This window comes from Xiphias gladius, chromosome 13, assembly GCF_016859285.1.
Source record: "Xiphias gladius isolate SHS-SW01 ecotype Sanya breed wild chromosome 13, ASM1685928v1, whole genome shotgun sequence".
In the NCBI taxonomy this organism is placed as follows: Eukaryota; Metazoa; Chordata; class Actinopteri; order Istiophoriformes; family Xiphiidae; genus Xiphias; species Xiphias gladius.
In genome coordinates this window covers 1648389-1673288 of record NC_053412.1, presented here as the reverse complement: position 1 = coordinate 1673288, position 24900 = coordinate 1648389, and the positions used below count along the sequence as shown (strand labels likewise).

The following is a 24900-nucleotide window of genomic DNA, read 5'->3' as shown; positions in this document are numbered from 1 at the left end:
TGTGATTACAGCAGAATCTAAAGTAGACAAACTTTCATAAATTGTTCGGGTTCTTGTCACAATAGAAGTACAAAATAGTTTTTACGTACAGTTGGCATCACTACATATTTGACCTTTGGATGAAATGAGGTGCACATGCACGGGGTTGCCAGGACACTTGAACCCAACGTTTGATTCGTCCTTTTCTTCATGCGCCACGCCGGCGCTTTTATTTTGTAAGGGCACGCGGAAGTCCTGTGTGGCTGTGTGCGTCTTGACGTTGGTGGATAATGAAGGGGAGTGGAGAGACGCTGGGAGAGGACTCAAACGGCCTCTCTCTCTCTCTCACACACACACACACACACACACCCTGACACACACGCCTCACGCTCGCACACACGCGACGCACGCTTGGAGGAGAAAGACGCACCGAAGAGACGCAGGAAGGTCAGCGGCTTTTTTTTTTTTTTTTTTTTTAACCGAGACCCTGCGCGTTTTTTCTCGCCCCGTCCACTGAACGACTGGAGAAAGGCAAAAGTTTCCAGAGAGAGAGAGAGAGGAGTGTCGCTGGGCTGGAGCAAGCGGACGCAGGCGAGCGGTCTCCGGCGTCTTCTGCTCGATCCTGCGCGTTGGAAATTATCCCTCAGTTTCTTCACTTGACTCCAGACTCTTCGTTTTACGCGCCCGGCTCCTGCTGCGGGATCTTTTCTCTGCGGGCTTTCTGGTTTGTTTGGGGGTTTTTTTTTTGTGTGTGTGCACAAAATCAACACCCGGGGTTCGTGTTGATAAACAGTGAGGAGGAAGAAGAAGAGGAAGAAAAGGAAAAAGAAAAGGAGGAGAAACCAGACCAGCGCGGACCAAAGGGGGCCAAAAACTCACCAGGTAGGCAAAATTAGGCTCGGATTCGATCCCGCATGTTACCTGCTGCTGCTGCTGCTGCTGCTGCTTCTGCCTTCACCCTCAACACGGTCGCATTTCTGCAAAGACGGCACCGGCTAAATCCATCGATTAGAGGAAATGCTTTTCACAGTGTCGCCGAGGATCCTGTAAACTCGTCGTCTGCGCGCTAAAAAAAAAAAAAAAAAAACTCCCCGTGGCAGCATCGCGGCGAGAGACCCGAAAAAAAAAAAAAGTCATGACCCAGCCTCTGTCGGGATAGTGTGGATGTAACATAAGAGATGAAAATCCCTCAAAGAAACAGTAGAAGGCGGTTAAAAATAGCTCGGGGCACCAGATGCCATTGTTAAGTCACTACGGAGCCGCACAGTCGGACGCCGAGTCTGTGGGAGAATAGTACAGAAACACTGCGAGAGATTGAAAAAAGCAGCGGCTCCTGTGCAAAATAAACGTGTCTTCTGTGAACGTAAACGCCCCGGGCAGTTTACCCTGACTGTAAACTGCCCACTGGGCACCCTTAGTCGTTTTTAGGATGCTGTATAAACACACTTAGACGCGAAACTACCCTGAAGCGCAACCCCAGCCGCTCCTGCGTAAGACAAACGTGTGTTATATGAATATTATGGGCGTTAAGTGCCGGGAAGGGAGACGGCGTCGTTGTTCTCACGCCACAGACAAGTTACTATAGGAATATTACTGGAACTGTCACATGAATTTGTGTGTCCATCTCCGCTGTGCCGCCTGGCTCACGTCTGCAAAGCCATTTTTTCAGCAGCGGTTTGCCAGGAACATGAATACGTCCACATTTGTTTTGAATACTCGCGGACACACCTCACGCACAGTCACACATGACCCCGGGGTGCCCAGGTCACGGCGGTGACTACAACATTATTGTTCTGCGCTGACAAACTGGGAAATTCCATTTGAATCACAGTGAAATCAAAGTCTTCCTCATTTCTCTGAGGGAGGGTTGCGATAAGCCCCGGTCCGCTGCACTTCACCTGGAAAACTACACATAGATTTTAAACTGGAGTGAGTGTGTTTGTGTTTCTGTGTGTGTAATCTAAGTGTGTGTTTCTGTGTGTGTGTGTGTGTGTGTGTGTGTGCCAGTGCACGCCTTGCTTCTCCAGGTGAAAGGCTGAACTCGCTAAACTCGCTTTGTGAAGCAGGGCTTCAATTAGATCCTGCCACTCACAGCTGCCTATTACACACACACACACACACACACACACACACACACACACACACACACACACACACACACTCACTCACACTCTCACACACACGTCTGCTGTGATAAAACTGGAGTAAGATGGCAGGCTGTTAGATATCAGTCTGAGAGTGTTTGTGCAGACGGGTTGACACAAAAAAAGCATTATTGAAGCTGTTTTTTTTTTCCTTTTTTCCCCCTCCCTCTCTCTAAAGGACAAAGCACGGTGAAGTAAAGCGCAGCGAGGCGCTTTTACAGCTGCAGACAGAGGTTTGTCTTGGCAGCTGACGGACAGTTTACCTGCTGAATACACAGGAGTTTACGGTCACACTGCAGCTAAATGTAGTTGTTCAGTCCACACGCAGCTTTGTCGTGAAAAACCAGCAGAAAACTATTGCGTTATCGTATTCAGGGCCGCAGCTGACAAGTACTTTCATCGTCGGTTAATCAGTTGATTGTTTTGTCTGAAATAGTCAAAAATGCCTTTTTCAAATTTCCCTGAGCCCAAGGTGAAATATTAGACTGACAGATAGATTCAGCTCTCAAAGAAAAGCATCAAATCCTCACATTTGAGAGGCCAGACGTCGAGAGGATTTGGCGTGTTCGCCGAAAAAAAGGCTAAAAAAAAGAGATTCATTCTCCATCAGACCACCTGCCGATTAATCGATTCATGCGGCTGCGTTTAAATATCTTGAAAGCTGCACCAAACTGCGCAGTTTCAGTTTGGAAGCTCGCTGCGATAAATGCCTGGTCAGATCGCCCAGAAGCCTCCTCCTCTCGCACCTTTTCAGAACCGAGGGGGGAATTTTTCCAGCTTCACGAAACCGTCAATCTCGCCGTCTTCGCACCGCGATCGGGCTGGGACCTCGTTTCCCAAAAGTAGCTAAAGGCTAAGGCGTTCGTAAAATCGACCTGACAAACTTTGCTAAGCTTTGGAGACGTTTCCCGAAAGCGTCGTAACCTAAGATGCTCTTAGAAGCCATCAAGGATTAACGAGTGACTCCTACACAGTCGTAGGAGGACAAGGGCGTCTTAAGAAGCTCCAGAACCTGCAGGAGCAAATAAAAATGTTTTTGTTCCTTTTTAAGTGAATTCTTTTGTCTTGAAAGCTAAGCTTTTCCCCCCGTTTTCCGTCTCTCTTGAGCTTCCGCATCTTCTCTTTTCCGACTGAATGACCTCCGCAATAGGCGGCGTGTGAATTTATGAGGCCCATAGGAGGCATCACCGCTTCATCTTAGGTCTGGTGCGAGTTTGAGAGTAACGTCGGCCTCGAGCAGCAGCTAAACCGATAAAAGTTTACTTTGTGAAAACGCCCAACTGTTGGCGCTTCCTCTTCATGCTGAACCACTCTGAGTGTAAAACATTCGTCTGTGCCCTTCACAACACTTGATGCGCTTTGAACACATGGCATTGTGTACGCGGCTAAATATGCAGGGGCGCTTTAAAGTGTTTTCGTCTTGGCTCCGCACGCAGGCGACGTTGAGGAGCTCTTAACTCAAGTGCTTCTTGGGGGGAACGCCACGAAGGCCTCCGAGGAGGGACTGTCTAGAGGTTAGCGTGAGGGTTTCGTACAGTCCAGATCCCACGTGCTCGATAGCCGGGGCTCAGAGAACAACACAGTTTAATTTGGACCTGAAGCCAAAAGTTGCACGCAACCCGCCTCGTATCAGTTTCAAGTTTGAGTTTCCTGCTTTAATGTCCGTACATATTGTTGGGCTTTGTGTTTTGCGCTGCTCTGTGCGTATTTCACGTTTGAGTTTTGTGGATTTTAAAGGCCCACCTAGGGACGGGCATTGGAATATAAACATTAAAGGACATTAAACTACGCCAGCTCAGCGTGAGACCAGTTTGCTTTGTTTGGGGGTGAAGCCGGCACGTCAAGTTACCAGCAGAGCGAATGCAATCGGCCTTTTCAACGACAAGTTTTACGACTTAGTTACGCATTGAAGGTGTCACTTCTCCCATCGATACAGAAATGTGCTCCCGGGGTTTTTTAGGACTGAAGTATAAGTCAGCTAATCCGTCTTTTCTGGGCCTGTGACACTGTGGGAGTTTGGCGAGAGAACTTTTAAGACTCGTATTGGCCCCTGAACCAGTTTGTTTCAAGCATTCCCAGGCATTTGGAGTCTGGATGTAAACAGGGGAAAAAAAAAAAAAAAACATATGCAAGCCCAGACAATTTCCCATTCATCTGCAATATACCATCCTGGATATACACTGTAAAGGCCGTGTATTCGTGTCTTACTCTGATTGGTTGGTTTGTTGACACGGTCCCAAAGTTCTGACTCTGTCAAAAAACCTCGATGCAGGTCGTCTCATGTCTCCAAAGCTTGTCCTTAGGGTGTGTTCTGGATTTTTCGACCGGGGATTTCAACACATTGTCTCTCGACTTTGTCGACGTTAGTCTGCGACGGCCCGAAGCCGCGCATTCTCTAGGGGTGTTCAGACGACCCTTTTTTTTCCAATTAACCGCGATGTGTAGGTGAATGGACCAAACCCCGAGAGCCCACGTTGAGTTAACCGCAACCGCACGTGATAGCTGCTAACATGTGGGATCAAAACGGCATAAATTACGAGAGGTGCATATAACAGCACAGGGAGAAATTCTTTTTCTTATCCGGCCCTTGTTTCAGTTTCTCTTCCATTATTCGAGTCTGAAACGTGTTGAGCTTTAATAGTTTAAAAACTTTTTCCATTGACGCATCGCGATGCTCATGCGGCACACGGTGAACTTCCTCCCTAGCATGACATTATGGTTACCACAGTGAATTTGCTCTGTCACCACTTTCTTTTACAGGTCTCGCTCTTGTTTGTCACCGCATCATACAGACAATAGACTAACTGACGCAGATACAGATGGAAATTCAGCAGGTTGAGCGACTGAAAAGTTGTTCTTTTTTCAGGAAACCATGAGATTGTTTCTTGAGTGTCATCTTTGTGATCTGGATGTGATCCAGCTTACGAATTCTAACATCCCAGATTTCTGATTTGAATTGTTCTTACACTTTTACATGTTTTGAAATGTTCAAACCAGAACAGGGACGTGATGCTGCAGCAGTGCGTGTTTCGTCGGCATTAGTCTGGCAGTGGGCTGAAGTCACCCTGAGCACCGCACATATCCTCCCGGTGTCGAATTCCCAAACTCCCAACCTTCATTAGACGTTATTCAAGACCTTATAAAACCTTGGTTTTTATTTAAGAAACAGCCGTCGCTTTTGTTTCTGAGATATTTCTGCAATGGGAACCATAAACGCAATGAACAGTTGGTCGCTGAAGGAAGCGGTGGAGATCGAAAAGAGCGTTGGTTGATATTGTGGATATGTGAATGCTGACGAATGAATCATCGTTTAACTTTGAGTAGATAGTCGCTTATCTCACAGTAAACCCAGGTACCTGTTGAGTTTTTCAGAAAGACAGATGAAAGAAACCCTTAATGGGAGATTGCACTGAGTAATGGAGGCGAGCTTGGAAGTGACCTTTGCCCCTCTGATGCGTCACAGTATCCTCCGTGTGGAAACAAATCCGCCTCATCTGTGTCATCGCTTCGACTGAAAAACTTCACTGAGAGGATCCACAGACACACTGCAACAAGCTGCGTGGAGATTTCGACATAGACTGACAAACTACGATGGTGACATAGCTGGCTGCTCGCAGCTCTGTGAACAAGTAAAAGCTCCATGAGCAACAGCGGCGGTGGAAGTAATTGTTGCAGCGGTAGTATTTGTGTTTTTCTGACTAGAGAATAAACATAAGGTATCTCTCAGGCAGCATTTCGTTGCCGTCTTCCCCACTCACTCTGGCTGAATCCAGGCCCGCCTGGCTCCCTGGGCTGAGGCTCTCTGGGCCTATTCTGGGCGAGGCGAGCCCACCACCTACACATCCTGCAGGGGTGGAGAGAGGCATGTGGTCCTCCCAGCAACCCGGGCCTGCTGACTGCCACTCCTCTGTTAGCTAGGCTTCCGCAGGGCCTCGCATGCACATAGGAAGAGTCAGAAACAAGCCTCTTTCAGATCCCCGCTCTTCCTCTCTCTCAATTTGAGGTGGCAAGTGACAGGAGTTTGGCACAGATTTGAGCGTTTCTCTCTGCTTTGTATGGGCTGAGATTGTAGGCAGAGTGGATGACGGCGTCGCTCTCAAAGATAAATACCAATCTGACTCCCGACCAGAAAAAGTTTGTTCACAGCGTTCTCCAAATGTGGGATCTCATGCCTGTGGATTAAAAAATACCGTCTTTTCGGCATTTTCTCTCTCTGTGCTTTCAAGCAGAATGTGACATAAAAGCACTGCGAGAAATATCTTTCCTCAATTGCAGATCAGTGCTCTACAAGTATGAGAACGCCTGAATTAGCCCCTTAAAAGGCAGTTTTGTAGATTTTAAATCGTGCATCTGCAAAGTCACACTCTGTGTGTTTAATCCACGCACAAGATTTTCACCTTCACACACCTGAGACGGCGTAGATTACCAAGCAGGGGCAAAGCGAAAGACCTGAACGTCCTACCGGTGCCATTCAAGCTAAAAATGTAAGGAAAAGTCGTCCATCCAGTCGCCAAATTTAACCTCTTCGCTCACCTGTGGAGGCCTGATAAACTGAAATCGCGCGGCTGCCAGGAACCGTGTGTACGGTCCAAATATAATTAATGTGCATTTTTTGTGGAAATGTGTCTCTTTGTCAGTTTACAGTGATGATTTGGTTGGAGAATGAAATAACCAATAAACAGACGAGAGGGAACTTAGGTTCTCCTGTACATAAAGCTCTTGTTACACTTGTTCATTTTTCTTTTATTACCTGATTTCCTGTCTTTTTTCCACATACTGTATTGTCTCGTCAGTGTCATCTAGTTGTTGTTTTTTTAATTTTTTTTTTATAAGGTTACATTTCAGGTTATGTCTGTTTCTGTGTTATCTGTTGTTTTGGAATGATGAAAAAAATCTCTTTCCATCTGAGGAATGCAGATACGATCACCTCGGAGCTCGTGTCCTGGGTGGATCTGTGTCTTTTTCGAACTCACCCACAAAGGACGACCTGGTTTTTCTCACCGTGCGGTGCTCAGCAGGGGGGATTTCGGCCGCCGCAGTCACAGCTAATGACTTACCTGACATTTCCACATCTGAAATTTTTTGAAGAACTGGACAAATTATTCAGATATTTTAAAGTGCAAACACGTGGTTTAGATTTTCAGTAAGGTCAGATTTAAAGGAACAGGAAAATGCACTTATTTGCTTCCCGGCCAAGAGTTAGTTGTTCGGCTCTCGCTCTCTGTGCGTCAAATACAAACCCGTAGCCGGTGTTGGGTTGGCTTAGCTTAGCATAAAGACTGGAAACGGCGGGAAACGGCGATCCGAGCTCTGTCTGAACCTGACTCAATCCACCTAAATGCCTGCTGGCTGTAGGTTAGAGATTAGAAACTCTCAGCAAGAAAGCAAAGAAGCTTGGAGCCAAATGTCAAGCTATTCCCTTAAAGAACAAACTTGCCGGTTATGTTTCTGCTCACATTTCCTAATAAACCCAAGGTCTTGTTAACTTGTCGTGTGTCCTCCCACAGGTATGGCGGCGGTGTTGCCGAGAACCCTGGGTGAGCTGCAGCTCTACAGGATCCTGCAGCGAGCAAACCTGCTCTACTACTACGAGGCCTTCATCCAGCAGGGCGGCGATGACGTGCAGCAGCTGTGCGAGGCCGGCGAGGAGGAGTTTCTGGAGATCATGGCCCTGGTCGGCATGGCCAGCAAGCCGCTGCACGTGCGCCGCCTGCAGAAGGCGCTGCGCGACTGGGTCACCAACCCGGCTATCTTCAACCAGCCGCTCACCTCTCTGCCCGTCTGCAGCATCCCCGTCTACAAGCTGCCCGAGGGCTCGCCCACGCTGCTCAGCGCTCAGGACCGAGCCAACACCGCCAGCGTCAAGATGCCCAAAGGCGTCGCAGCCGCCTGCTCGGACCCGGGGAAGCTGGACGTGGCGCGGGACAAGGTGTCGGCCGGGTCGCCCCTGCAGGGCGGCAGCGAGGCGCGATTCTGGTCAGGCCACAGCAACGACAGCGAGCACAGCCTGTCGCCGTCGGACCTCGGCTCCCCGTCCTCCCCCAGAGACGCGCTGGAGGCTCTGGATGCGGCCGCTGTCCAGTCGGTCCTGGAGTGTGTGGACAGGATGGCGCCTGGACTTCCCAAAACCGATCTGGCTGAGGTTAAAGAGCAGCTGAAGAACAACAAAAAGCTAGCAAAGATGATCGGACACATCTTTGAGATGAGCGACGATGACCCGCGGAGGGAGGAGGAGATTCGCAAATACAGCGCCATCTATGGACGCTTTGATTCCAAGAGAAGGGACGGCAAGCACCTGACACTGCATGAGGTGGATCAATACACATTGTACTGAAATTCTTGAGTAACGAATTTGTCCTCATGGATCCATGAGGTGTATGTGTCTGTGTTTTCTCCCGAACTAAACTGACTCGTGTGTGTGATGCGTAGCTGACGGTGAACGAGGCGGCAGCTCAGCTCTGCATGAGGGACATGGCCCTGCTTACACGTCGAGACGAGCTGTTCGGACTTGCCCGGCAGATTTCCAGAGAGGTCACCTATAAATACACCTACCGCACCAGCAAGTAAGAGCAAGTGTACACTGCTTACAAAGTTGTTGTTGTTTTTTTTTCCCTCTCAGCATTGAGCAAGTCCATTTTTCCAGCTGACGTGCTGAAGAAAAGGATTTTAGATTTTTACAACTCACATTTGTCCAGTGAGTGTCTGTCTTTATTGGGGCAGATTTTGTAACAATCAGCATGTTTTCTGATCTCTGCCTATTAGAGTCACCGGTGCAGCTCCCGTCCGAAACGCGCCTGTTTTCTCAATAACAGCTGAATATTTTATTCGGTCATTTAATCATCATCATCTACGATCCACGTCACTGCTGTGTTATGTTGTCAGTAATAATGATATGTGTCAGAAAGGGCGGGACCACAAATTCAAAAGTGCTGCTGTGACACATACACTCGCTTGCCAGTTTATTAGGTACACCCAGGTAAAACTAATGCAGTATAATAAAACAGGCCTGTGATAAATCCTCCCTTCATGAGGGTTATAATGTTCAGTCTTTGTTGTATCTCTTTGAAAGAGGGGTTGATTTATTTCAACGGTTCTTTTTTGAGGCTGTAATTTGTGCTGCTGCTACTGGGTTATACCGAGAGGTGTTCCTAATATTTTGTTCGTCCCATTTGCATGAATGAAGGTTCACATAAACGACTCGCTCCACCTGTGAATAATCCCACTACAGGCTACCGTGCTCGGGCTGGGATAAAAAGCAAACGAGACGGTGCAGTCCTGCCGTCGCTGCGTCTTAAACAAAGCGCCACGGGATGCTTTCGCTCCCCTTGATGAACGTGAATCGTACGTCCACGCATCTTGTCCTTCCCATTAAAAAACTGGATTCCGGCCAGGTGTGGTCAGACTCCAGTTACTGTTAACCTTTTTAAAGAAGTCGTCTCTTTGATCATTGAAATGGAAGCTAGGGAGTGGCTTTAGGTGACAGTCTTTGACTTGTTGTGTATGACGTGATAAAGTGTGTACTTCCTGACGTTTCTCTGCAGGTCTCGCTGTGGAGACAGAGACGAGCCGTCCCCGAAAAGGATAAAAACAGAGGTAAGTCTAAAGCTGTGCAGTGGTGACATTGGTGGTTTTACTTACTGAGAGTAAAAAAATAGGATTTCTGCATCGGAATTTCTGTCTTTCTACGCTGTTTTTTTTTGTTTGTTTTGCCAGACGACGTGCAGCGCCGCGCGTTGCGATACTTGTCTCCATTTCCCTGCTAAGTGGTGTTTTTGCTCTTACACATGACGTTTTCTCTAGTTCCAGCTTCTCGGTTGCGAGGATTTGCGGTCTTTCTTCGTCTTGTGAGCTTGCAAACTGAATGTGTTTGAAACGAGCGATTTGAGGACATCACCTCAGGCCTCGGTCAACTTTTTTCGGGGCCTTTTTTACTATTTTTTCCGATATTTTTATACCAAGCAAAAAGTCAACCGCCAGATGAACTAATGAAAATCACTCTTGTGGCAATCAAGTGGTGGGAGACCTGTGACGTCTCCCGCTTTTTTGATTTTGCACCGTGACCTTTGACCTCCGTCCTTTCGGGTTGCATGTGACAATGCTGTGCGAATACCTGAAGCTTTTTGCGCTGTCTCCACCCGCCGGTTAATGTTCGGCGCTGGAAAGGTCTAACGGCACAGTGCAGGCAGACGGAGCTCCTCTGAGTGCAGTTAGCGGAGACAGAGTGGACAGAGCAGCAGCAGCTTTGAACGGAGTACAAAGCCATCTCTCAGCGTTCCTCTCCTGACACACTTGGCTGAGAGTTGCCTTTGAGCTCTGAATGGCTCCTCTCAGTTTGTAAGCCGGTGATGGAAAACATGTGGCGGCTGCGAACACTATGCAGGGATTTTAACCACGACCAAGGGCCGCGGATGAACCGACACCTGCTCGATATCACTACTCTGAGCTCCTAAGGGGGGGGTTGTTCCTGCCAAATTCAGTTTAACGATGCAGAAATAAAACTCCCAAAAATTCCAATGTGCTTGTCAATTGTTTTATCATCAGAGGAAATTCAGAAATTGTAGATATTTAGAAATAGTTGTGGCGATATCCTCCTTATTTCACATTATCGGTCACATAATAGTTCAATTTTGTTTTTGGTTATCACTATAGTAGTAGTGAACTCCGTAACTTTATACTGATAGGAACGAGACCAGAACTATAAAACCACGTTCCTCTGTCTGTTCGACGCCCGCAGGAGAACTTCTTCGACATCCAGGAGGCGCTGCAGGCCATCCACATGAGGCAGGAGATGCTGAGGGAGCAGCTGGCCTGCGCCAAGTTGAAAGGAGAGGAAACCGTCGGGCGAAATCTGCAGGTGGGCAGACGAACGCGATAAAAACCCACGGTAGAAACCGTTGCTGTTTGGTTTCATCATAATTCCAAAACCCACACTCGCGTTTCAGGACGTCAACGGCGAGTTATAGGAGGGTGTTCAGAGATTTGGGGACGTTGAGACAAAATAAGGGGGCGAGTCTTTGAAACAGAAGTTGTTCTTTTTCCCTGTGAATGTTTGATGCGTTTGAAGATGTTGGAAGCGCTCAGAGAGCTCCTACCTCCATCAGGGCTGCACAACCTTCTGTTTTTACGGACAAAGCAAGAAAGTAGTGAATGAACATCCCGTGAAAACGTCTATCTAGATGTGGCTACTAACAAGTATGGCGCGTGAGTCTGATATACCTTGTTCCTCTGAGCCATAAAACTATTAAAAGCACATAAGTGAGTCACACTTGTCACCAAATGCGGATTAATCCGCTGCTGAAAATAGTCCCCAACAGGTGTGCTTTTCCCTCTGTTTGTTTGAAAACTACAGTGAGCAGCTGTTTTAGGAAATTACCGAGACTCTGTTTAAAAATTGAACTGTTCATTTGTCAGGTTTTTTTAAATAGTTTACTTCAGGAAAGTCAGAAAGTATTTAGAGACGAATTAACACATAGTTGGTTTTGGTCTTTTCATTGGATTTGATGACAATAACAAAAAATATAGACTATTTTCAGCCTTATCATTAAGTGCAGTTGTTCATGAGTAACAAAACCAAAAGCCTCGGATCTGCACCAAAAAACTAGCACTTGTTTCACGTTTCTCTCACCAAATTTATCTGAATTTTTTACGTTTTTAAGATCTCCTGCCAACTGAAACAGTAACCGTCTTGGCAGAGGTAGAACTAGACAAAGACAATTGTATCTTATTTTTGCGGGGCGTATTTAAAACAGTAAGCTCAAGGGCCACTTACTAGCTTTTTCCAGCCTTCATCAGCTGATACTCTTTGTTCATTTCTCAGTTATCAAACGCTAGCTTTTTTTTCCCTTTTGTCAAACTACTGTTTTCAAGGTCACTCTAGGTCACACTATGCAAAAATCGTCATTGCTTTACCGGAGTGTGGATGTTTTAATGCGGAAATATGAAAATCAGAGGTGAGCACACTGCGTTTCTTCAATGCTAGAACGAATGAACCTCGGCTGCCGAGTTAAAAGGATCCTCACCAGCAGATACGGCGACAGATTTCCGTGTCAGCAGATGTTTGTGGCAGCAGGATCCAGTTTGATCCCAGTAATGGTCTTTATTGGTTTCCATGCTGCTGCTGTGGCTTGTTCCCAATTAGAGCAGGAGTGTAGGAGGAGAGCTTTATGATAACTCATTACTCTGAAAACACATTCATGTTAACTGTGTGTGTGTTTGCCCCTTCGCTTCTTCACGCATGGTGAACATACTGTTCGTCTTGTCTTCGGAGGAAGAAGAGATTTCATGGCTGCGTTCACACGGCCGGCCTTCTGGACATCCCATAATAATTTAAACTGACAATGGTGTGGAGACTGACAATAACCAGACATCACTGCTGTTTTTATTCCGGAACATTTCGGCTCCGGTTTGGATGAAACTGAGGTGTCAACTGTTTGTCATTCGTCCTCCGTCTTAATTCTCACCGACTGGATCAGATGGATGATGTTTGTTTGCTACAGTCTTTTTAAATAATATATAGTTTGTCATTGTCAGAGGTAGAGTCATAACTGCAATACTAGTCGCTATAGTGATGAATGAAACAGCTATGATAATAATAAAGCAAAGGGCTTTGCCTTCATATTGGTACATAAATATATGCATAAAGTAATACATAAAAGTGATAAAAATAGAGTTAAAATGAAGTAAAATAGGTTTGTGCGACATAAAAAAGATGCAAGGCATAGAAATTGTAATAATGGCAAAAATAATAGCAGCATTACATGTCAGGCAAAGGCAAATCTATCAAATTATCCTAAAAGAAGTGTGACAAAGGATATGGAGACGCACAGAATGACACGGAATCATATATTATATCATAAAATATTATGTTTTATTCATATAATAAATATAATAAAATATAATAATGATAATAAAATGAAAATGTTCCTTTCATTATATAAATTAACCCTTTTCATTATATTTTCTCTAAATGTATTGATCTTAATGCTGTTTCTTTCATTGCCTTCTCTAAAATGCCAGGATCTTTTGGATTATTGTGTGTTTGTGTGTTATGTGTTTTTATTTATACGATAAGTCTTTGAATCAGAGAACAAGTCTCAGTACACGGCTTCTGCTCATTTGCCCATTTACATATGTTAATTTTCACTCCAGTTAATTTAAAACGGATGTGAAGTGAAACCAACAGCCTGCAGTCGACCGTCTTCGTCCGTCACTTGCTCAGAGACATTCTCACCAACCGGACCAAGTAAACGCCGAAACGATGCTCCTTTGATTCTGAGTGCAAATTGTTTGTGTCCATCAGATGCAGCTGGAGCGTCTACTGGCGAGGCAGATGGAGATCCTGCAGGACGCCGCCGTTCAGGAGCGACTCCAGGCTCTGGACTGGAGGATCCCCCCCGCCGCCTTAAAGTACCTCAACGACGCCCAGAACACTAACGGAGCCGCCACCGACGCCAGCAGAGACAACCAGGGTAAGAAACAGGCCGGCAGAACAGAGAGAACAGACAATTTACCGCTTCTTAATCAACTGGCAATCACCTCGTCTTAGGTGCAAAATAATATGTGTTAACTTCTTCAGAGCTACAGCCCAACAAGAAACTGCACAGACTGAAAGCTGTCAGAGCATGAAACACATTCAGTTAGTCTACAGAAAGTCAGACACAGGTGACGTCTGAAAAGTCCTGGGTCCAAAGCCCAAAGATATTCAGTTTATGATCATATAGGACCAAGAAAAGTGGCAAATCTTAAGGCCTGAGACGCTGGAACTGGAAAAACGACAGGTATTGGATTAGGAATAAATTGTTGGCAGTTAATTGAATTAATTTGATTAGCAGCTGTAGCTTTTCCAGACCATCGACTCCGTAACGAGGCCAGTATGTGGACACAAAGGGACTAGATTGCTGCTCGGCCCAACTCGGCAGCTACTTTGCACCTGTAGCCTCAACAAAGCTAAAAAAAAAAAATAAAAGACAAAACAGATGTGAAGCTTAACTGAGATGCATTTGCTAAACTCATCAGATAGTCCTCAACCTCCATGTGAATCACACTGATTTGAAATGTTTCCACTGAAGCATAAATCTCTCCTTTGTTTGGCTTCTTCAAGGATGTTTTTTAAGGTCTTTTTTTTTGCCAAATGCTGGTCTGCAAAGTCCTAATTGGCTCAGTACTGCCTCCTGTGTCCAATCAGGGGAAAACATCTGGCTGCGGGTACAGTCTTCAGCCAAATTGTTGCCCACTGTTGGTCTTTAAGCTGAATCCGAGCTTAATTTGTCTTGATCTTTTTTCGGAGCGCTAATTTGAAGAGACAGGATGTGTATGTGGCTCTGTGGACGGAAACAACACCTATAGGTGCAGATTTTCCACACCCAGCCGTGGCGGCTGTCACTTTTTCTTTTCTTCGTTTTTTTTTCATCTCCATTATTTCCTGTGCTGACTCCTCAAACAGCGAGGTGGTGTGTGTGTGTGTGTGTGTGTGGGGGGGCAAGAACCATCATTATTCAGGATCTTACTTCTCCTCCGGGCCTCATCTCATTTTCATCCTTTTCCTCCCTCACCCACTCCCGACAGCTCATTATAACGCTGTTCCCACAAATCCCACAATGCACCTGTAATTATCACGCCCACGTCTGTTTACCTCCAGCCAGTTGCCCGGGCGTCTCTCTCTCTCTACCTCTCTCTCTCTCTCTCCTCCCCCTCTTCTTCTCTGCTTTCCTTCCTCTTGTCCCTTTTTCTCTGTCATTTGTCATTTCTTTTCTTCTCCTCCATGTCCTCTGTTTGTCTCAATGTCTCTCCTGCCACACACTTTACTGTTTTGTTGTCTCTTTCACTCGATCTGCTTCTTTCTTAACCCCTATTTTTCCCTTATTTGTCCCTTTCTCTCTCTTTTTCTTTTTTAGTCTCTATCCCTTGCTTTGTTTCCTTGCATTTACTTTGTACACACCATGCTATGTTGCGCTAGAGCAGCTCGACTAGAAAAGTAAAATTCACCGTGAAGTTTTTACACCTCCTATCCTGTTTTCAGAAACCTGGTTTTGAAAAACCTACTGTGACTATGCTAGGTGCAGTACTCCGATAGAAAATCGGACACAGTGGCATGTGAATGCCTGACCCAGGTTTCTAAATGCTGTCTGCAGTGTGCCTGGGAGGTGTTGTAAACTGGAGTTACGCAGTAGTCAGTCAGGAAAACAAAAAAATATGATGACAGACAATGAAACGATAATGTGTAGACTCAAATGAAAATAAAAGTCAAAGCTGCCGGTGTGTAGGGTAAACCTTATTGTCACTCTCGTCTCCCATTACTTGTGAAAAGCACAAAAAAAAACCACGGGGGTTTATCCTCAACCTATGAGGACAGAAAGTCGCTGAGATGCTGAGAATACTCGCCTGAATGTAAATGATCAGACGTCTGCATAATGTTTTAGTAATGTATGCAGAAATATGAGTGACCAGATTACCTTATGTACCATGTAAAAGTCATATCTGATATCTGATCAGAACCAGGATAAGACTCCAGTCTGGAATACTGGTGTGCATATAAACATACTCAGTAACAACCTGTAACATGCAGATTAACTGTATGTCAGTATTAAGCAAAGACCAGGCTAGTGGTACAGAAAGTACAGTTAAATCCTCTACTCTGTCTCTTCTCTCTCTTTGTTTTCTTTCTTGCTCTCAAAGGGAATAAAAGGCAAACGCAAGGGATCAGCGGCTTAGCTCTCACACACACACACACACACACACACACGCTTTGTCACCACTGGGGATGTTGAACATGTAAAACAAAGCCAGCGTTATAAGAACATCTGGGCTGACGTCAACATCTGTTTGCTTTTTTCCAACTGGATTTGCGCTAGTCAGATGCAGTTTGATTTCATATTGAGCTAGCATTTAATGATAAAAGGGCACTACAGGACGAGCTGAACCTGAGGTGATTTCATTAGAAATCTGGACAACATTCGACAGGCATATTCTTTTCTTTCTCGATTTTAAGAGTTATAGTATTTACAAAGTTGTTCAGAGGTGTCTATGGTTTAATGAATTTTAAAGGTTAAACAGAAAAACACAAAATGTGTGGAAGTATTTTGTTTTCATAAAAACTGTTAAACTTAGACTTAAAAAAATCAGAACTCCTTGTCCAATTACTGGCTATTTCTGGAACTTTCAACCACATCTCATGGTCTTCCTCAGTGGATGGATTTATCTGCTCTCTCTGAAGTAGTCGTGGTCAAGAAGGAACTTTCACGGTCAAGTATTTTGAGGTTTTTGAGCGACAGTTGGAAACATGATAATAATTATAATAATAAGATTTTTTCCCTGTTTTTTCAGATGAACGTCCAATCAACTTGCGGGTGGTCAGTCAAAGCATGCAGGAAGGCGACCTCCCATTGGGCAAGCAGCTAGCGAATGAACTGAAGCGTCATCACAACCACAACAACAGCAACAACAACAACAACAACGCAGACGAGACCAAAACACCAGCAACAGGTTTGCTATGTTATACGTCTAGCTGGAGATATTATCCGGTCTTGAAGTAAGCAAGCAGGTAGAGGCTAAAGTGCCTTGCTCAAGGACACTTTGTGCGAAAGTTGAGGTACATAAAATCTGAGAATTTATCTCGTTGCATTTGTTCTACAGTTATTACTGTGTAAGTTTCTGCAAGGCTTTATGTTGCATTATAAACCTCTTTGCTGATGATACCGTCCTTTGTCTTTGTCTTCAGAAAATGGGACGTCGCAGCGGGCACCCAGCAACGCAGAAAAGAAGACCATCAAGTCAGAGCCGGAAGACTCCACATAGTGCCTCCCGCCTCACCCACCCATCACCCAACCCCCCACCCACCACCCCCTTGTACCTATTCATTCTACTCACACTTGACAGTATGCAGTTATTACCCGACAATAGATACTAAGCAAGCACAGCCACAGTAGAGCCTTAACAACCAATGTTGCCTCATGAATAGCATTTATTTTTTTCTTTGATTTTATCTTTTTGTTTCTTTTTTTTGTTTTTGTTTTGTTTTTTGTTTTAAAAGGTATTTGCCAAAGCACCTAGAGAGCATGTGTAGAAGCCCCTCAGTGCTCTACAGGTCTTTGTCTGTTGATTGATTGTACATGTTAGATGTACATGTAATTTAAGAGTGATCTGTTGCAGACATTTGTATACTCTTTACCTCTGCCTGGGTGTCATTTTTGTTGCTTTCTTTGGACAGCCAGGTTGCAGGCTGTGATGTCGGGGCTGAGTCTTAACTCAAATGTAGATTCAGAGATTAGACAAAAGCAGAAATGTTGGCAGAAATGTTGGCTGTGCTGTATTGAGGCGAGTTCAGCGCGTCGGTAGCACTTTATATGACTACCATAAAGCCAATTGTTTCAAAGTCTCTCTCAATGGCTTATACATTAAAACTAAAGCTGCAGATGCTGCCAACATTCAATCTGAAATTTTAAATTCCAAAATATCTCAAGTGTCCAGAGTTCCTTGTTAAGATTTTTAGCAAAACTAACGGTGGTTTTCAGGAGAAGGCAGTGCCCCCACTTTTTTCCAAACTGAAATATCTTGACAAATATTGCATAGAGTGCAGTAAAATTTGGCATGGTTCCCAGGTGATGAATCTTAAAGACTTTGGTGATCCCCTGGCTCTTCACGTAGGACTATCTGCCTTTTCCCAATGTATTCATAAGCATGGGATGAAATGGCACAAAACTTGGAACAGACATTCATGTCACTCTAAATACTAATTTTCAAATTTTGGTGACCCCTTCATATTTCATCTATCCATCATGATGTCAAAATATTTGTTCAGTACTTTGATTTATGACCAAATATCTGTAGAACAAATGACATTCCCATGAGCCTCATCTGTACTTTGTGTTTAGTGGCAAGACTTAGACTATGTTGGGAAGCAGTGTGAAACATAGCTGTTTGTGTGTTGGCAGCTCTTTCAGACAAATTTCAAGGTCAATGTCACAAAACCAATATTACCCTAATATTTATAGTGCATTTTTAAGGCATCTGTAATGAATTTTTAATGCATTGGGGTCTCTTTACGACCATTTTTATGAGAACACAAAGTGCTTATTGATGCTTTCTGTTGGCAGTTATCAACACATTAAAGATGAAACTTGTGGTAAACTACACATACAAGCATATATGAATATTTAACAGTAGTCAACACTTAATGGTAGTCCTACAAAGCCATACCTTATTTTGAGATTTATGGCCAGAAATGTAACTCTGTAGGCTGCAGTGGCTGGCTTCCCAAAATTCTCAAGCCCTTTTCATGAATTCACAAGCCAACTATAATTTTTGATAATAGGAAGATCAAAACTTGTTAGCAATAGCCAAGGATTAATCAGCGTTTTGCTGGTGGCTTGTGGTCGTTTTCTTGTCCGTCACCACACGTCCTCTGAACCTCCGTCGTTCTCCCAAATCTAACTTAGGTGTCTGCATTTGTACTGTAACTTAAGACAGAAGTATAAACGTACTGTAGGGAGATTGAGTTAGGATTCAGCCCCTCTAGCAGGTTAGTTTTTTGTCGTTCACTTCAGTGGGATTAATCCTTCCTTCCTCGCTCTTGTCTTGTGTATATTTATGGGAGGTAATTTAAGAAGAGGATGTATAGGAGCTGTTGTGGAATAACAGCAGGGGACCTCTGTCATTCGTCTTGGCAGGATGGCTGGGCTGGCATGCCGGAGGCCGAGCTAATTGGTTCATTTCACTTTGTAATTTAGCAAAACACTGCTGTTGAACCGAAACCATGCATCTACAAACAGGGAGTATTTCAGGAATAAAGACGCCTGTGTGTTTTTTAGAAGTAATCCAACAAGCTTTCAGGAGGCCCCACAGGTCGTAAAAGCCACTCAATATGAAAACTTCAACTGAGGACAATAAAATATTAAAGACTGCAGGTTCGTGGTTTTTCATCAACAGCGGCAAAAAGCAGCGGAGCAGCAGCCTGTGTTCTGTAAATAGTACCATAATAACAAATAGTGCTAACCTAATCTCTCAACCAGGGTTTTCCTTTGTCAAATGTAACTTTGCTGTAGATTTTTGGTGTCAATCCAGTGTTTATGTATGTAGAGCAAAAGCAAAAAAAGAAATCTTAAGTGTCATTGAGGAAAAAAATACAACAGTGTGAAAGTGTCTGGTATATAAAAAAAATGCTTTACATGATGATAATGTTGATTAGCCTTAGCTCCTAACAGTTTTTAATCCACCTGTGATGGCCATCTGTGCATATTTAAAAGATGTGTTTTTGCTGTTTAAAGGTAGATACGTAACAAAAAAATAAGTGTACACTGTGTTTTTGTGTGTTTCTCCACATTGTGTAAATATGTCTGTTTGGTCCAAGATGATAATAATGTCCAGACAATTTAGTCTCCGACTCCCTGCAGATAGTTTAGTCTCACTCAGCGTAATGACAGACCAATGCAATATTTATGTAAGTAATAAGTCTATTTGCATACTATATGGATCCATCGTTTCGTCACGTGCTCAGTAACTGTGTGTCTGTCATCAGGGTGGGAGTTCACCTACAATGCGGGAAGTGTTTGTGTTGTCTCACTTTTAGTGCACAGAGCACTGTATCTGTATTTAAAGAAAATTTCACATAATTCCATGAGGTTGTTTTGTTTCGAGCAGCCACTACGGCAAGAAATTAACACGGATGTGAGGTCGTGATCTGTTGCAAAAATCAAGTTCGCTACAGCTAAAGCGGCTAGTGAATTCTGGGAGATATTCTGGGAGATAAAGCTGTTGTGGTTTGGGGACCCAAAAAAACAAACAAAAAAAAAAAAAAAACGTTTTCCCAGCCTGACTGGCTCAAACACTGGCCTAGTAAGTGTGACTGTCGTACAATGTTTCAGAGAAGAGAGCATGTCTGACCTGCCGTCTCACTGATCACCGTTCACCTCACTGTTTATTGTAAAGTGATAGATTAGGCTTCACCTAGTTATGCACCTGTTTTTTAAACACTAATATATTTTATTTGTTATACAGCACATAAACATTAAACTTTATTTTTTTGAACTCTATTGTGTGGTGCGTTCTATGATCAATGTCATGAAAATCCAGTGGTTTCATTACCTGTCATGAGTATTTGGTGTTTGCATGTTAGTATGACAAAGAAAAACATTTCACTTTCGTTCGTTTTTCTTTAAGATACTTAGCGGAGGTTTTTACAGATCAACAATAATCTCTGGACAAACTTCTGACATTTCTGAACAAAAACGTCTTGCTACTTATCGGGCAACATATAATGACCAATCTGTGATGAGCCAAAAAAATTTCCAGTAATATTTGCCATGCCATCTATTAGCTAGGCTCTAGTTATTTCATACAGTGGGTTTTTGGGGATTGTGACCTCTTCGCGGTCCACCATGAAAGGACAGGATTAATTCCAAAATCATGTTTGTGTCTCTGGAAGACAGCTACTATGCTAGCACTGAAGTATTTACTTTAGTAAAAACTAAATTACTTTAGTTAAGTAATTTTACAAGTTATTACCAACTTTAACATAATTTTACAGGTAGTTGTAACTTGCTGGGGCCATATATGGCAAAAAAAAAGAAAATTGGTTTAAATCCACACTCGCTCGCTTTTCGTGCTGCCAGAGTCTGGCAACCAAATATGGGCCAATGCCGACTCACAAGTGGTCATCCAGTGCCTGAGCGCAGCCAACATTTGGCCACAGTTGGCCTCACTCAGCCAGTAAATTTTTCAAGGGATACGTAGAATATGAGTTCATTATAATTCAAATTTATCAATTATATAAGTCTAAACCAACTACATATCCAAAGCGATGGCTAAACATCAGTGTAAATCCAGCAGGCCCAATTTGCCGAACTAATGCCAAACTGTCTTTAAAAAACTCTGGCCCAATCCCGGATGTTGACGTTGGCCCAAAGCTAGCCTGATGGCAGCTAACTGGAGCTAATTCTCAGCCTAAATGACTCCACATTCTCACAACATACCCGAATCAGGAAAACATTTATGGGCCAAAGACAGTTTATATTGGGTTCTTTGGTGCCAGAGGACAGCCGACATTTAACCGCCGTTAGCCCGACTCAGTTTGTATATTTTTATGTGAGGATATGACTTAGCCACACAGCTAAATCTTTCGTTAATTCATAAAAAGCTTGAATTCCTAACAAATTTACTAATAAAGAAGATTAATATTTAGACAATGGACAAAAAAAAGCAGGCAGCAGTGTGTTAGCATGTGTACTCGCTCAAGTCAGATATCAGGTTAGGTGACTAATGGGGCAGGAAAGCTCTTTGTAGTTCAGTAATAATAGGTTAGAGTCTTAGTATGACTATAATGTTGTGATAATAATATTTTGCTTGATTGTATATTAGCTTCCCGCTACAGGGAGGGGCTGGTGGAGTTTCAGTGTCTCAATTAAAAACTAGCTGGAACATCACTGCTTTGAATCCTCGCTTGAAAAGCCGCAGAGGCTTGCTCTTCATCCATTAACAGCTATCGAGGTGCCTTTGAGCAGGGCAGGGAAGCCCTGGCTGAACCCAGAGTGAATGTGTATAAGGCAGGGTGGAGCTGGAAAAACAGCAAAAGCACCTGGTGGTCTTTACCACGTAAATACAGGTGAAAAGAGACTCAGGCAGGGTTTGGGATGAAAGTGACTCAAAGGACAGTTCAGCTTCCTTCAAGGGAGCTTCTCTCCGGCCTCTGTTTGTTTTCTTCTCTTTCTCTTTCTTTTTTTTTGTTTAAGGGAGATGAATCCCTTCTCAGGCCATTTGCATCAGCGTCACATCAACACATTGTGAAACTGGCTGATGACTCACTGTGACGCAGGTCCTTTTCACATACCTCCCATCATCCTCCCCTCTCTCTCTGTCTCTCTCTGTCTCTCTCGCTCTCCCTCCCTCTCTCTCTCTCTCTCTCGCTCCAATCCCTCCACCTCCCCCCTCCACCCCTCCAGCCCCCGCCCTTTTCACACACACACACACACACACACACACACACACACACACACACACACACACACACATACGTATACAGATTTTCTCAGGAGAATAGCTCAGCTCATGAACACCCACGCCGGTTGCTGTTCACAGTGGCAGCCCTGCTCGCTGCTCAAACGGCCAGCCCCCATCCTCCTCCTCCTCCTCCTCTAGTGCAAGTCACTGATGATGATGATGTGTTGCCGTGGCAACGGCTGGATGTGGGCGGCTCCACGGGCGGTGGGTGGAAGCCAGCCACTAAGCAGCGTGGGAGGGATCTGCCAAGCGCACCCATCACCCTCATTTTGAAAGGAGCAGGAAGCTGACTGCTTTTGAGAAGGTGTGGGTGTTGGTGAATTATCGCCTCTCCTCCCTGCAGCTTCATTAGGGATCGCCTTGTTTGTCTCCCTTCCTTCCTTCCTTTGTTTTCTGCTTTACTGCTGCATGCAGTGAAAATGCAGCTGCTCACGGGCAATTTCTGTGCAACATTAAACTTTGACGGCTGCTGTCAGTTTGAAAAAGTGACATTTTTTTCTCTTATTGTTTCATGAGTTATGAAGGTTTCTCAAGAGAGATAAAAAGCATGGACGTAAAACGGTAAAATACTGGCAAAGACTTGTATTCAAAATATGTAGTTTTTTAAGAATAAGGTGGACACAGAGCTCTCTCTGTGCATCCGGCTCTCTTTTGAGACTGAAAATGTGCATGCAAAAGTGAACAATCTCCTACAGTCTTTCTATTTTCTCCCAAGTTATGAAACTTACTGGCCATCAGGGTCAAGTAAAAATCAATATAATTTGCTTCACCGTATAACTCGGTCGGATGAGATTGAAAATGTAATTTGATTTGATTCTGTGCTGAAAACAAAACATGCATAACATAGTATGAATGTACATGAAACTGAAAAAAATAAGAAAACCGGATGAACTTTTCAAGCCAACATAGGATATTTACACATGAAGACAACAAAAAAATACGGTAAACTGTGCACTGTACTGTACACAAACAAACAGCCACTGTAACAAACAGAGTTGTTTGCTTAAAGTTAACAGAACTTTACCATTCTGCTCCTATTAACTATTAATTATTTAACTAACTACTGAAATGAAAAAACCTCTGATAGATTCAGAGTATTTGACATCATGTGGTAGGTCATGTGTCTGTAAGCTCGCTTGGTCCACCATACTGCAGCTTTAACGCACAGTAGCTTCTGGGTAAATGAAATGTCAAATCCTGTCTTATCTTAATAAAAAAATTTAAAAATTTAAAAAAAATCAGGAGTTTGCATAAAACTGGACAAACTATACCCATATTTAAATCAGTGTTACAAAGTGTTTTACACTTAAACAAATAATGAAAACAGAGATGCAAAACAAATATATCTAAAAAAAAGGCGTGTAAAACATAATAAGATGTCCAGCAAGTAAAAGACATAAAAATTATCCATAGACTGTTAAAAATGAGTTTTAAGACGCAGTTTAGAAGAAGATAATGATTTGTTTATCTTGATCTGCCCTGACAGCATATCTTTATCTTAAATTGAGAATATCTGCATCTTTAAAGACCAAAACTGGTCAAATTTTGGATATAATATTTTTAGATGATAAAAACAGGGCAGGATGAGGTCGCTGATGTAGTCAGTCAAAACCTACACCAAGACCTGAAAAAAACCCCAAAACATATCCTTAAGGCTGCATACGATGTCCACATTCTTTTGGCCGTGTAGTGTAGCAACTACCGAGCCGATCATCTAGGTGAGGTTACGTTTCCCCTCCACCTTTGAAGCTCAACTGGTGCAAAAAAGGGATTTTTTTTTTTCAAAATGAAAATGTGGATTCCTGTTAAGTAACAACCCACATGTAAGTTTTCTTGGAAGTCCCCCTTATCTCTAGACCTGATTACATGGAGGTCAGAGCTGCAGAGTCTGGGTTTCCTCCAGTAGATTTAGTCCAAATTCACTACTGTTTCATGTTCCGAGCAAGGCATTATTAGTCAGCATCAATTTGTTTGTTTAATCCTACTTGGAGCTCCGGGTGGGTGGAGTTTACTGCGATTCAGATGGACTCAGATAAAAGTTTGGGAGCCACGGAAGGGCAAACTGCGGCAACTTAGAAAAATACTTTCCAGTGAGTAATCTCACTTTGTAGGTCATTATGCCATGCTGGGTGTCGAACTCCACGCACCTGGGCTGCCAAATAGGTCAAAACAAACATTCAGATGCTGCCTGACTCATGTCATGCACAATAGGAGTCATATGTCGGAGCCATTCATCCAGAATTTCCTAATATAAAAGGAATTTAAAACAACATACGTGGGAAGGAATAAACCAAACAAAGCAGAAAAATCTCTCCATATCTAAACTGAAATGTATCGGTCCCAGTGTTTAGGGGCTTTTAGACTGTTTCTGATCGATTCTTGGTTTGTGATTGTGTCCCTGTTGCCTGTGGACCAAACTAAAATGATTTCTAACCAGGAGATGGTGCTGTAACTTTTTCTGCTGAAGGACAGAGACTGCCATCTGCTGTGAAACCACAGTCTGAAGACTGTATGCGCAGTACCACAGTAACTCACACGGTGTCAGAGCAGGACAAGGCATTACAGCATGAAACTGGCCTCTGTGCAGCCCAGTGGTGACTTATTCTCACTTTGAAGGCACTCTGTTATATGACATAAGGGCTTAAAGTAGCTGCGTGGTACTTTGCCCGATTAAAAACATGCACTAACGTGTTCTGTGAAATTGGCAGCTTGTTGAAATCATTCATGAAGTTGATGGGAAAGTTTCTGACAACATAAACCTTCCGGGTCTTAAATGGCTCTAAATACT

The 24900-nt window shown here is 43.8% G+C and overlaps 1 protein-coding gene across 1 annotated transcript; it reads left to right on the top strand.

Annotated features, from left to right (window-relative positions):
- Window positions 1-548: 548 nt before the first annotated feature.
- On the top strand, window positions 549-17403 carry nab1b (NGFI-A binding protein 1b (EGR1 binding protein 1)). Its single transcript, XM_040142298.1, has 8 exons — window positions 549-861; window positions 7631-8433; window positions 8553-8686; window positions 9665-9716; window positions 10858-10977; window positions 13423-13591; window positions 16446-16604; window positions 16840-17403. Exons 2-8 carry the CDS (start codon window positions 7633-7635, stop codon window positions 16914-16916), a joined length of 1512 nt encoding a protein of 503 aa, XP_039998232.1. The 5' UTR covers window positions 549-861; window positions 7631-7632; the 3' UTR covers window positions 16917-17403.
- The last annotated feature ends 7497 nt before the right edge of the window (window positions 17404-24900 follow it).